Below are 15168 nucleotides of genomic sequence, written 5' to 3'. Positions count from 1 at the left end.
GAATATTGCTGACGCGTTGTTCAATGAATCCGTAGAATTAGTAAAGAGTAGGCTATCATTAAAAAAAAAAAAAAAAAAAAAAATGTTATGCGTTCTAGGATAAGACGATGAAGGTAAGTTATAAAATCAGTAGTTGAAGAACATCAAACATCCCATACCTTACATAATGCTTGCCCCGTATAATACTGAGGCTATATAAAATGCGAAACTGTAGCATAAGATGAGATTCAAACCACATGAGCTGCCAACGAGAATCGAATATCGTCTCCGGTGCCAAAGGCGTGTATCCTAATCATATAGCCGAGAGAGAGCTCCATGCTTTATGTGGGATTCGACTGTTTTTAATATTATTTTAAATCCTTATCCAACTGATTGGTTTTGGCAGATCTGCAATCGAAGAATATCTGAGCTTTCTACTCGTAGCAGACTCAGCGGAATTCGAATTCGTGACTAACAAAGCCAGCCTAATGCTTTAATTTGATCATCACGCCAGCGAAATTCATCGTTTCTTAGGAAATTTTTATGCAATACCTTTATAAGTATGCACCAAATTTTATTCACTTACTTTTAGATTATTGTAAAGAAAATGTTTACCAGCAGTGACAGAAAAAAAATTTTTGCTTGTGACTGTACTTGCAACATGTATGTGCAATGGCACTTACCATAATTCCTTCAAGCACAAGCCTTCGCTAAAATGCATATTGAAAATTGTAACAAAATCGTTAGCAATATGGAAATAAAAAAGTTCAGTTGTTCTTCATTTTTTTTTATACACTCTTCTTCCGGCCAACCGCTCAAATTACATGTTCGTACAGCCTGGGATTAAAAGGCGCTAATGTTAAAAAAACAAATGAAGGAAGAAATGTTCCGTTCGGAAGCTCTATCTTTTATCTACACATACTACATACTTTGATGTCTACTTTCACCTTCCTGAAATTTTTACTTGCAGTACTATATATCAATACATAATATTAACTTATGCCAAGTAGGCATGGGTTTAGAAAGCTAAGTGTGATTTTTCCAAACAAGTGAAAAACGTATGCAAGTTAAATGAGATTTAACTGCTGCATCTGGCGTAATTCGTTAGGTCATTGTAATTTAATGTGCCTTGTCTGGATCAAGGCTATTAGACGTGGATGTATGTTGCTTTCGGACCATATGACTTTTCATTGAGAATCCGCAGCAGAAGCGATAAGAATAACCGCAGAGGTTTCAGAGATTTTGCAATGGACTAAGCAAATGTGAATTTCAGTGTACTCAACAAAGAACACATTCTACATTGGGTCAAATCCCTCCAGAACTAGATGCATTTTCTAGATCTCAAACTTGAAACAATGTAAAAGTTGTCTCTAAAACGATTACGGTTTCGTTCTTACCTTAAACAATGCCATGAAGTACGGACTGCAAACTGAAAGAACAATCTTGTGAGCTTGCAGAAACTGTCCATCACATGCGATCGTCACATCAACAAGGTCTTCCTTTTCTAGAAGTTCATGAAATCCCGCCGTGATGTTGCTGTGAAAGCTGTTCCATTGTAAAGAGAACTGCTCGCTGTCATCGGAGAAGGACATTTTGTCACTTCACGCAGGTCAAGGCTCGAGCAGCAGTCACTGAAAAGATTAACATATTATGTGAATAGACACTTGTTTTCTCGCACTTTTTTTTTTTTTTTTAACATATCATACCTGTATGAATGAGAGACGACATGAAATGAGGTTGTCACAGGAAGTACTGGAGACCTTCTCTTTTACGGTCTAAACACAACTTAATATTACATGTTTCAGTAGATGGCTACCAGAGCCTCTGGTCTCAACACCTGAATCTCTCACAGGTTATTTTCCGTGGTCCAATCTTGGTGATAACCGAATCTGAGTCCCTGATTATCTAACTGATTCGCGAACTCCCAGAAATATAAACGAAATTGGTAAAATACTTATAACAGTAAATGAATATTGCACCTACCTTCAAGTGGTGTACCCGTGAGTAAAATTACATGAGCTTTGTTTAGTGGTCTATTCGAATGGCAGTAACCAACAGCGATTCAGTGAGAAAGTCAACGGATTCGCATTCTTTATTTATCGCACAAGATGCATTAACAGTCACTAAAGTGGAGCAGAAGGATGACTGCAGCCTATCACAACATGAGCAGAACAATGATATATGTAAAAGATGCGGAAAAACTATCACTAATAAACTTCGGGGGAAAATTACTCATCATATGTAAGAAAGAAGCTGGGAAAAAAGCTGCTCAAAAAACAGCTTCTTTCAGAGCTGTCAATAGTTCGAAATTTTCGTTATCGAAAACTATGGGACTTGGCTCAAACAGTGTAGGTTCTCAGTTCCTGCTCTAATTCTGTTTGACCAAGGTCTCATAGCTTCCAAAACAGGACGCTTCAAAACCGATATCGTACTTCCAGCAGGTTTCAACTTTAAGGGTGTGATCATATCCCGACAGATATACAGGGTGCTCATTTATCGTAAAGCCAAAATCCACTGGTGAAACCCTCACACCTAAACAATGAAAAGAGCCCATATGAACTTAGGGCGAAAACCGCGCTGCTTCAAAGTTACGCGATGCCAAAAACGAGGGAAGTGTAATTTTGAGGCTTCTTAAAAAAACTCGAAAACTATAAGACATATTAAAGGCGGTTAAAGAAATATTACTGGAACTAGTACACTCTCTATCTAAATATTCATGTTTCAGAGTTAAGTTGTACAGGCGCAACGAATTTTATAGAGAGAGCTGGGGTTTCGGAACTTTGATTTACGTATGGATAAAAGAAAAAAATATATATAATTTTGATAGAAAAATGTCTAATTATCTTTTTAGTAAGTTGTGATGTCATGTACGTGAGTATTATCATTGTCGATTTCAAAATATCACCATTTTTAATATCCACAATAAGCAACCACACATAAGACAGTTTAGCATCAAAGAAATGTGGTTGATAACACTTTCAAACCAAGTTCGAACATTAAATATCATTTAATGACGGTGTTCTAAGCAAGAAAAACTTCATACAAACAAAAGTGCTCAATGATTGCAGACACAAAAATCCGAAATGCTGTGAAAACAAACATCAGGGCAGAGGATTCGAAAAACTACTTACCGAAGAGCAAGTGTAGCACTTCACTGACATCTCACTTTTTCTATCCAACAGTAGATTCTGTAGTTCAGAAGAACGTTACGGTTGTGCTTACAAAGTATGCACGTGCGTACGAGTCAAAATGAGCATCTATAAATTAAAATGCTAGGTTTATATGTTTGTCACCAATCCTTTCGACAATGAGGTCTCGGAAACCACAAGTGCTAGAAATATATCATTTTCACTGGTCAATTCCAAATTCTGTGTAGATTGTCCAGTTTCTATTCAAATTTTCAAAAATCGTGTCGTTATTGTTCTATTCAACATTTTAAGGGCCGCTTTGAGCCCATAAGATTAACATTGTTGCAGGCCGAAATTACGGTTAGGCGACCAGTAGAGAAGTTACGTGTGGCGGGTTGACGGACATCGCAGGCATTTTTCTTAAATCTGAATGGCAAAACTCAGTGCATGCACGCAACTTGAAAGGCCTCAAGAGACGCAATGAAGCGTACTCGGACGGATATGGATTTATTAGGAAAAAAAAAAAAAATACTTCCACTTGATATCGTGTTACTTCTTGCTACAAACTCATTCCAATATCTAAAACTAACTCACTCTATGGCCTATGGAACCCGGAGGTTCAGTGCCGCGTTCACAAAAGCTCTCCACTGACTTCTATCCTTAGCTAATTGCATCCAGTTTCTACTTTGTATTCCTATCTCTGCGAGATCCATCTTAATATTGTCCTCCCATCTGCGCCTAGGCATACCATTCCAATATCTATACATAGTAATTCACTTCCTTTGTGAGTCTCCTATCCTTTACTTGTGAGTCAATCCATCTGAAGTGGTCCAAAGATAGTGAAAATGGTTGCTCGACCATCTCCGAAAACTATAAAAATTTGAGTGTAACGAACCTTGTGTATGAGAAGGTCAATAATACTATTCACATTGTCGTATGTACAAGTGTTCTTGAATGTCGGCCATCTTTGTTGTCGGTGGAGTGCCAATTTTGGCATTTTCAAGTGTTTACGAAAACTGCAGTTGCTCAGGACGTACGAATTAGACGAACATCAAACAAAAATGAATGTTTACAGGAGAGACTGAGGTACGCGGAGAATATATACCCTTGCTTCTAAATAAATATGCAGGGTTGCAAACCAATATATAAATCACCAGAAAAAATACAGAAAATTACACTTTTAATGGGACTGTATTTTGAAATGGCATAAAGTGGGGGTTCATAAGTTTTGTGCTGAATACTATTATATGTAAAGAGTCTACAGAAATATCAACAGCTATAATACTATTAGCACTGTAGATTTATGCGGGTCCGAAAGTTGAAGTTTGTGATTTTGATGCCATTTTTGGTGCGTAATATCTCAGAAGGGCAAAGTTCTAAAAAAAATTGCTGCTTAGGCCACAAAGTAATTCTGTATGTGAATAAACTATTGCAAGAAAATCATGACTGATATTACATGAAGAAAAAGGAAGGCCATGTTAAAAACGCAAAGAAAGCACGTGCGTGACGATGGTCGTAGCCCGGAAAAATTTAAATGTTTGAATATATTTCATCCTAGATCTCAAAAACTACGCATGGTGTAGCAATTAGGCCCGCTTTTGTTCGTGTTCAGTTGCGGAAAAGCTTACAAGTGGCGGTCGTTCCATCTTTCTAGCTCATGATCATTGCCACGTCTATATGGTGAGGGGGTTAGCTCACAGTGTGGAATACAAACCTCCACAAAAAGCGACAGAACTTTCTTGGTTACATTTACATGATAATGAAAAACGAAGGATAACCATTTCTCCAGGCTAAGATGAATCTTTATTGTTTGGGGTGTTTTGCCCAAACACCATATATCACTGACATTGTAATTAACTGTCTGTGTAATGTATTTGCTTATTACATACTGCATGCAAGAAGAAAGAAAACACTGATCATACATGAATTATAAACTCCAACCAGAAGTAGGCTCAATCTTGCAAACGGTGCGAGATATTGAAAAAATAATCGAAAAAGTCTCCCCTTTATGGTACCCCTTGCCGATTTTTATCAAGATGTCCTTCACTTGTGTCTTCAAAGGAACATGTACAGATGTTGTGAGGTATGACAAGGAGATTCATGCTCATATGTTAATGATGCGCGTTGTGTGGAGAGCGCAGGTTCAGCTAGTAACAATTAAAAACGAAAACAGCGTATTTAAGATGACTATTGGTTCTACCTGCGTGAGTATGTAAAAACAATCTAGGACGATATAAATAGAAAGAAATGAAATCTTACGCTTAACGTCACACGTGTCTACCCTTAAGGTTCTGGAGATGAGTGAATGTTGAAAACGAATGATTACGGAAACACATGTGAAATACGAAAATAAGAGAAAAGGGAGTCAATGAAATGACGTAAAAACGTCATGTTAATATTTCCATGAGGGAAAGGTTAAAATGAATGCAAATTAACCCTTTTACAAGAAATACTCATTGTATCATTCCCTGACTTTTCATTTCTTTAAGTCGCAATATTTTCCAACACGTTAAGTCCATTCGATTGTACACTATTTCTTTTAAGATCAAATAAAAATGACTAGAGAATTCCTAAATTTCATTGAACCCTTAATAACAAGGGAAAACGTACATTGCCAAAATTTATGTATAAACATTATAGACAGTAAACAAACCTTGTTCCTCTGAATTATTTGGTGTACACACCTGCACTTGTTTCACCTGAATGCACACACCTGCTTGCAAGTACTTGTAGTACTTGGTGTTGTCATTTAGTAAGCGTGTGCGATTTTCCTGTAATTCCCGTGGGCAGTTCAGTTGAGTATAACACATGGTGCAGTGCGTGGCGTTGCATGTTTTGGTGTATGTTCGTCTGGTGGGTCGTATTACTCAAGTGGTACCAATCAGGGTTGGCAAAGACCATGGTTTTTATTGAAAAAAAACAGGATTTTTTGGTTTAAACCAGGTTTTTTTGGTTTAAATAATTTACTCTATGTATTGTATTAGATATGAACAGAAATTAATTTGTTTTCCCTTGGTGTTATTATGCAACAACAAGGTTATGCTGGAAGGGGTCACATAAGCTTAAAGCGGAATCCAAACTGCTTCTCGACTTACATCCAAGAGAAATTGTTCATTTGGACACTAAACCTGTCCCAATTGGTCACAAATGCGATTGCCGATTCACTCACGGATTCCTGATAAAAATACGTTGTACTGATCTTTACATAGGCCTACTTGTTACTATAATTGTCAAGAGTCATTTCAGAAGGACAAAAAGATAAACAGTTACACAAGTAAAAACATTATACAGAATTATATATAAATCGGGAAACTCCCGCCTTAGCTATTGGGAAAATCCTGTTATTACTTTAAATGTATTTGTATGTAAAATTTTAAGGTCAACGTATCATAGTAACTACCTTAAAACTGAGGTATTAAATTACAAATTTGGTATGTAGATATCATTCAATAAAATTAAAATCAAATTCAAGTTGATGTTGGAAGCTACGTAGGTAATTGATAAATTTTGCCAATTCCTATCAATATATTTAAGCAGCTTCTTTATAGAACAACAGGCATTCATTCAAGTAGAAATATATAATTTAGTTTCATTTCGTATGTTTAGGCTTAACATTCTTATGAAATACCAAGGTTATCACGGAAAAGACTTTCGCTTAAAGGGACACTTCGAATCGCTACTTGGTTTACACTTGAAAGATGGGTTGTGGTTCGACCGAGAATTAAACACGGGACCCCTTGATTAAAAGTGAAAAGTAGATAAACGTAATGCGGATGGTTTGATATGTGGAAGCGTCACCACGAAGTTCACACAATTTAAAGCATTTTTCGTTCTATTTTTTTTTCTTTTTTTCTTTTGTTTGTTTAAACAAGTTGTTTTTTTTTTTTTTGAAAAAAACATCTTGTTTAAACCAAGGTTTAAACCAGCCAACCCTGGTACCAATGCAGGCGTACATATTTCATAAAATGGCCGATATACATCTTATGTATGGTCGTGCTAGTGGAAACTCACATGAAGCACGACGGCTATACCATGCATATTTTTCAAATCGTGTTCTTCCTAACCGTAGTACTTTTGCTGCTATAGGACAGTTGGCTTCCGGAAACAGGTACATTGCGTGCTACATATGATTCAGTTGGGCGCCCTCGGACAGTCCTGATTCCTGATCGAGAAGAGAGAATTCTTTAAAACATCCTAGGAAGTTTAGTTGAATAAGATCCTAGGACCAGTACAAGAAGGCTGGCAATGCAAGAAGGTGTTTTCCATGGGACTGTGTGGATAGTGTTTCGCGAACAACTGCAACATGTGCAAGGAATAGAAGAAAGAGATTATCCCCCGCGAAGACATTTTTGCGAGCGCAATCATAATTGGTGTGTGGAAAACTCTGTTTCCTTCATTAATCATATTTACTGATGAGGCTGGGTTCACACTAGATAATGTTGTCAACATCTGCAACAAATACCAATGGGCAGACGAAAATCCTAACGCATGTTTGCCTACCCGCCACCAATCAATTCTCGATTAATGTTGGCAGGCATATTGTGGGACGAACTTCAGGGGGCCATACATTTTACCATGTCTCAAAGGTGGAACATACCTGCAATTCCTTCAAGAAAATCTTCCGAACAGTTGGAAAGTGTTGTACTCTCAGGAAGGTCTCACCTTTGATTTGTGAATGATGGTACTAAGCGGTATTTTCTGCGAGACGTAAGTGTGTTTCTTGATCAGCATTGCCAAGACAGATGGATAGGGTGTGGAGGTTTCATACAGTACTCTCCTCGCTCCTCTGACCTAAATCTTTTGGATCTTTACTTGTGGGGACACCTCAAACGTATAATGTACAAAACACAAACGCTACACACGAAAATGGAGCAAAGAATTCGTGACGGATTTGCAATAGCGGTAATTCGTAATACACCTATCCGTTTCAATCACGCACGTGCATCACTGTCACATAGTGCAAAGTATTGTATTGAGGCTGACGGATGACACATCGAGCACCTGTTATAATTATTAGTGTTTTGGATTTCTTGTCTAACGTAGTACACAGAACACAAAAGATCTATTCTCTATTAACATGACATAGTTAGAGAGACAATTTTTTGTTGACATGCGAAAACGCGAAATGTATCAGTTTTGTATAAAAATGTTGTGCACCTAAAAAAACATATGTTTTTCACTATTTGTTAGGGTACATAACGCTCGCGATTAAACGCGAAATTTGCAACAAGTCTCGGTATTCCACGAAATTTACGCAAAAATGACAATTTCTCGACGCTTTTACGGTTTATTCATTACCATTATTTCTCCCTTCTGCATACCTGACCGTGAGTAAACGCTTAGTGGTGATACACGTGTTTTCTTTGTACGCGCTGATTTTGTTTAGCGTGAAAATGTGTTAAAATCACGTAACACGTATTTGCATTCACAGATCCTTCACAGCCACATCGCTAGAACTCCTTTTCGGCGCGCGTCCTTGCAGGTTCAAACCCTGCTGGGAGCTTAAGCCTCGGTTACAAACTCGAGTAGTGGTTCGAAGCCCATTTTAAACAGTAGGTCCCGTCCTATATAGCCACGTTGCTGACGAAGGACGTTAAAATCTAATCAAGCAATCAAAATGTATTTCCATTCAAACGTTTTGAGTACAATTTTATTTTCATCTTTGCCCAGCTCCCACTATTTCAGCTTTCTACATCTCACGAAATTATCACAACAGAATTTTTTCATGGTGCAAATAGTACTTTTAAAAGTTTGTTCTTTGTACTTCATGTGGTGAGCCAGATATATAGAACTTTACAACTTTCTATTCAATGAGAATGCTTAGTGTTATTTTTTAAAAAACTCAAATATTGTTTAATATAGTCATGCATGAGCTCATATCATGATGATTGATGAGTGGAAATTAAGGTGAAATAAAAGGTAACTAATTGTAGCTGCCAAGGAAAATAGTGTTTTTACACTGAATTTTTATTCACCGATTTTATCCCGTTTTACGCATATTTTATAACACAATTATGAATTCTTATTTACCATAAAATCGTGTATCTAGTTATAGTAAGTAAATTCGTGGTGGACAGCGTATTCATGGGTTTTCTCGAGATCTTCCGTTTCCTCCAATTACTAATTTTACAATTTCTTTCATCATCAGTCGTTTACAATATCAAATGTTCAAAACAAAAAGCGAGATGTCAGTGAAAGTACCGTGCTAGGCTCGTTCTTCAGTGCGTTTACGTACGCATATTTTCATACTTTTCCTCACCCGAACGATTTAGTAACAGGCCAGGGATCGTAATTTACTTCCAAAGGTCTGGAAGGAATTCTACGAAAAATATGAAATTAATCATCTTACGACATCATCATATTCACCGCACGCAAAGGGTTTGGTGGAACGTCAACACCTGGAATTAAATCGAACTGTGCGTCTACGTTGTGAAAACGATCATAGAAAGTGGAGTTAGGTTTTAAAAGATGTTCAAGGCTTGCTGAGTAATTCTTTTTGCTCTGCGACCAACAAATGTCCATCAGAGCTATTCCCTCCTTCTTCAGCAAGTGAGTCATTTAGAAGACTGTATCCATGGCCATGGAAATTCAATAATACGAAGGTTGAAGACCATCACCTGCTAGTACATATGAAAATGAAAGTGGCAAACTCATCCGAATAAAATGAACATCGTAGTCAACGAAAGACATATACCTATAACACGTTTATTTTGTCTCTTCTAGTTCAACAAAGGTGAAAAAATAACTGTGACAAAATTTTCCTTATGCTAATATTTCTGTAAGAAAATTACCGGAAACTTTTTCTCTTATCTAATTATTAATTAATAATTAATATAAATAAAATAGTTTGTTCGTGTGCAGCCTGGGGACCGGACGAGTAGACCGAGAGTTACCTGTCAAAGCAACAGATCAAGACGGTTTTTTTTTCTTTTTTTTTTTTTTTTTTTAAATTCGAACCAGACGAGTCTCAGAGCGGGGACTTACTGAGACCGGCCTGGGGTCGGGCTGAGAGTTACCAAATTTTGGTCACGGCTACCTTACTCCAGGCCCCAGGCCAAGACGAAGCATTTTTTAAAAATCGAAACGGGGGGGTCTCAGGGGGCATTTACCGGGACATGTAAAAGCAGTAGAAAATGACCGATATTAGCGTAGAATTCATAGTTTGCGCGGTCGCTGAGATCAATGGAACTTCGATCGCATTCACCCCATTAGGCTGCGGGCCTGGGGTCACCGGGGGGAGGGGATACCGAGACATGTAAAAGTAATCCAAAATGACAGATATTAGTGTCAAATCCATAGTTTTCGCGGTCGCTGAGATCAATGGTTACACTTCCATTGACGATGATTTGCAAATTCAGCTACCATTGCATGCGGGCCGGGGGGGGGGGATACCGAGACATGAAAAAATAGCCCAAAATGACCGATATTAGTGTCAAATCCACAGTTTTTGCGGTTGCTGAGATGAATGGGGATATTCCCGCAGGCGTTGACTTCCAAATAGCAGCTCCCATGCGAAGAATGGGTATATTCAGCTAGTATCAAATATATCCGAAATATGTAACTCTTTATTTAATTATATAAAATATATATACAGGGTGTTTCAAAACAACACCAACAACGTTTGGGAGGGGATTCCTGACACCAAGATAAGACAAAAAGTATAGACCATCCTGGGTGCACAAACGTTTCCTTTCCGAGTTTAGGCTGCCGAAAATATGAAAAAATGAATTTTAAAGGTCCATAGCTCCAGAACTATTGGACCTACCATAGTCGGGTCAAGACTTCACTTAGAAACTAGTATGTGCACTATCCAAATATCCATCTTTCAAAATCCTGCTGTACTTCCGCAAACCGTAGCCAAACTCCCTCTATAAAAATTGCTTCGTGAGTACCTTAGGATTCTGAAACATGTATTTCTAGATAGGGCACATATTAGTTCCTAAGTGAAGTCTTGACCCGACTACGGTAGGTACCATAGTTTTGAAGCTATGGACCTTTAAAGTTCATTTTTTCATGTTTTCGGCTGCGTATAACTCCGTAAGGAAGTATTTGTGCACCCAGGATGGTCTATACTTTTTGTCTTATCTTGGTATCAGGAATCACCTCCCAAACGTTGTCGGTGTTGTTTTGAAACACCCTATATATATATATATATATATATATATCCTAGCCTTTGGCTAGCTGGGGGCTCTGCTCATCTCTTACGTATCATTCTTTGCATCAACAATGAATTTAATGCATTTGATCTTCATATTTCCTGAATTTGCACAGCTGGGGGCTTCGTCCCAACCCCCCCTCCCACACACACACGCCTTTGCTCGGCCTACGGCCTCGCACCTCTTAAACTCACAATTCTACCGAATTTCAAGTTTCTTTTCACATTTCAATTATCTAAAAGATAAGTTTTCGACCAAGAAAACGCCTATTTAAATAACATGAGGATTTCTTCATCACCCTTTTCACCCCTTAAAAATTGAAGATGTTCCCTTTTGGCAATTTTCCTTTCGGTTAGTCCTGGAAGGCTACAGTCATGCCAAATTTCATCATTCTAATTCTGCCGAAGTGCCTAAACATTTGGCGTGTAGAAGATATCCTATATAAATAACATGGGAGATTTCTCATTTCCCCATAATAATAATAATAATAATAAAACTCTAAAGTTGGAAATTTTTATTTTTACTGATTTACTTAGGTAACGAAAACGTACAAGCATACCGAATTTCCCGTTTGTATTCCAATTCCAAGTATTTAAAACATGAGATTATAGGTCCAAAAACAGACCCATTTAAATAACATGGGGAATTTCTTCATTTCCCCATAGGACCCCGTAAATTTAAAAATCTTCACTTTTGGCAATTTTACAGTCGACTAGTCCCAAAAAGCTACAATCATGCCAAATTTAGTCACTATAGCCCTACAGGAAGTGCCCAATAATTTTGGGATCTAAAAGGTGTCCCATATAAATAACATGGCAGAGATTTTTCAGTTCCCCATAAAACCACTATAAAGTTGAATTTTTTTATTTTTACTGATTTACGTAAGTAATCCTAATGAAAACGTACAAGCATACAGAATTTCAAATTTCAAGTACCTAAAACATGAGATTATAGGTTTTAAAATAAAAAGACCCATTTGAATCACATGGAGAAATTTTTCATCTCCCCTTTAGACCCCCTAAAATTAAAAATATTCAGTTCTGGCAATTTTCCTGTGGGTTAGTCCCGGAAAGCTATAATCATGCCAAATTTCAACTTTCCACGTTAAACGGAAGTACCCCTTTAATTTATGTCAGTTATATATAGTTAGGATTACGATATATATATATATCTTTCGATTACACTGTATCGTTTTGCTTCAGATGAATATTAAAGAATGAAATTTCAAAAACTTTTTCGAGTTCATTCATTGTATTATGGCCATTTTTGGTGACAAAATTACGTACATGCTAATATCTTGTGACAAAGTTACTTAAGCTCCTTAAACATAACCTGCACCCATCACAGTATATTACTCTATATACAGTAATGCTCAAATATAAATATCGTTACAGCCATTGTCATATTTAAATATTCGTAACTCAATTGAAACAATAGTTTTCTAGCTCCAACTAACTCGTCACGATAGTAGTTTTCTAAGAGAAGGTTCTAGATTACTGGTCCCCCTATATTTTTCATAAATAGAAGTATGTGCTTACCTGATACATGTTCCTTCTTCCTTATGCTTGCGATGATGTTTCTTTAGTGGCTGTGAACACTATTTATTATGAATTATATTAACCATTTCGACAAGAGAGTTTTGAGCCATACGCATGTAGAAAAGATTTATTGTTGTCGTGGAAGGCTAGGGGGCTTGCCCCCCCTTTGCTTTGAAGAAGTATTTAAGCTTTCTGTAAAATTATAATACTTTAGGTTTTTTTTTTTTTGAAATAGTCGAAGGTTGTCCTGCTATACTTTTATGGAAAACTGTTGTTGTTGGGGGAGGGGGGTCAGGAAGATGCGGGTCAGCGGTAGAGGTGACCCGGAAGATCCGAAAAAGTGTATTATATTCTTCTAGTAATCTAATAATATAGTTTTTCGGCTCTTCTGGATCATCTATATCACTGACCCGCATCCAGGGAAGGGGGATCAGTAATCTAGAACCTTGTCTAGTTTTAAACCGGAAAACTGCTTACACGCTGAGATCATCTATTGGCGTCATGCAATACCTGTTGACGTGTGGCACAGAATGTAGGACTTTCAAGTTTTCCTTTTATAATTAGGCCAATCCTAGACGAATTTACAAAAAAAAAAAAACATACCTTCTCTATTTTTTAGAAACAATCTCAGAGCCATCTAGCTGTAACAGCTACACACTCAGAAATCGGTTTATTTATAGGAATTTTAGCAGCTTTATTACGACAATTAAATGGTCTTATTGGACACCAATTTCCCGATCTGGATAAGGCCGAAGTCCTATTTTACAAGCTCGAAAGTTTATCTACATTTCATAAGGCTACGCCCTCTTTCGAGGAAGACGTTATCCTGACAATACAATTTCCATAGGAATGCAATTTTATTAAATGACCTGCATTTTCTTATATAAAAAAAAGTATACCAGGTTTTGCCTTCTCTGAAGGAAGTACAACTAGACTTCATACGATCATTACACAGTGGACCCAACATCCGTACGAGAAGAGTTCTTGAGCATAATTACCGGAAAACCCAAGATTTATTGGTGCGTGCTCCTTAAAGTCTCTAATGTTCTTTAATTACACTTAGATAGTATCTGCTGAATTTAGTCTTCTTTCTGTGTTGGGATATCTGGCCTTTTTAGGCCCAATGCATACCGGCTAATTCTACAGATATGTTGGAAACGTGTTTGTACACAATCGTTAGTATAGAGACCTCCATTGAGGTTCAAAATGAGTTTTAAAGATATAAATATTACTTAAATCCCAAATAACTCGTAGCCAATGAAACGAAGATATACAAGCGCAAACACTATAATACGGAACAGCTTACGTAAAGTAAATGTCTAGCGTCTGGGTCGATGGCTTGCAAACGCCTGCAAAGCAACTTGTCAAACTTATTAATTACAAACATACAAACATGCAAGTTATTTTCTAATTCCAATCTAACAAAGAAAATATCTGTTTCTATCTAAGTTATTTTCTAAATATACTTTACAGCTCTATTCGCAATAACGCATATAAAATAACGTAACAACCCAACTCACAACAACTCCTTCCAGCGTCCTCTTGTGTGATGGCTATTTACCAGTATCGCCAACTATTCAAAGAAAAAGTTACAACAAAATCTTAAAATTCTCCCTAAAGTTTATTGCCAGAGTACAGATGCCAGAGTGCAGACAGGAGGGTTCATTCCGTAATGGTTTTTATATCACAACAGAATATCTTCGTTTCAGTTTGCGACATAAAGCATAACAGTTATAAACATACGGCAAAACAAAATAACCACCTTAACAATTATTATCCTAAAAAGTTTTAATCGTTTGTGCTATATTTCTGTTGGATTGCGTTGTAAGAATTTTATTTTGCGCTATAAACAAGAATAACACTAAACGAAATGAAATGACGATGACAGTCAAGTTAAAGCTCCACCAATCAAAATATTGCCAAGCGAATTTCAAATAGAGTGCTATCAGTTGTCCTATGTTTGTGCTGAATTCTGCTGTTGAGATTTCTAATCAGTTATAATGCTTTTATGTAGTGTTTGTGTTGCGTTACATCGAGCAATATTTGCGAACGTCTTCACGGAATAGGACCCAGGCATTGTTACATTTATTTTTGAGAATTAAGGTGGATTTTCATGCAAGCGTCCTTTATGTTCTTTGTTTCTAACGTGGCTGAATAGCCAATTAAGAAAGTTGTTTAAGTGCGGTTCTACGTGTAACACAACTTTCTGTTGGCTACACATAGAAATCACAAGCAACGAACGCAACTGATGCTTGCATAAAAATCCGCTCTTAACTTTCGAAGTTACGCATAAATCACAAGGTTGTTACTTTATTTACCGTGCATATTAGTAATTGGTAATAGATGTCAGCTTCTTTAGTGCATTCA

General features: G+C 37.1%; 1 protein-coding gene across 20 annotated transcripts in view; it reads right to left on the bottom strand.

The window, feature by feature from the left end:
- The window catches only part of LOC145674313 (uncharacterized), a 192517-nt gene extending 178055 nt beyond the window's left edge, over nucleotides 1-14462 (bottom strand). For 17 of the 20 annotated variants that reach the window (XR_014128893.1, XM_081744198.1, XM_081744190.1 and 14 more), the window contains exons 1-2: nucleotides 14322-14462; nucleotides 1377-1610 (exon numbers count right to left, since the gene is read on the bottom strand). Coding sequence is in view for 19 of the 20 variants with exons in the window: in XM_081744198.1 (XP_081600324.1) it covers nucleotides 1377-1571 (195 nt within the window). In the remaining variant the exon portion in view is untranslated. Of the gene's footprint in view, nucleotides 1-1376; nucleotides 1611-12801; nucleotides 12943-14107; nucleotides 14221-14272 lie in introns of those variants that run through there. The other 3 variants (XM_081744180.1, XM_081744182.1, XM_081744181.1) reach the window with 3 other exon arrangements.
- Between the last annotated feature and the right edge of the window lie 706 nt (nucleotides 14463-15168).

The sequence above is a fragment of the Thermobia domestica genome, chromosome 17 (assembly GCF_964235325.1).
Source record: "Thermobia domestica chromosome 17, izTheDome1.hap1.1, whole genome shotgun sequence".
In the NCBI taxonomy this organism is placed as follows: Eukaryota; Metazoa; Arthropoda; class Insecta; order Zygentoma; family Lepismatidae; genus Thermobia; species Thermobia domestica.
Note: the sequence above shows the minus strand (reverse complement) of the source record. Positions and strands in the feature narration are given on the sequence as shown.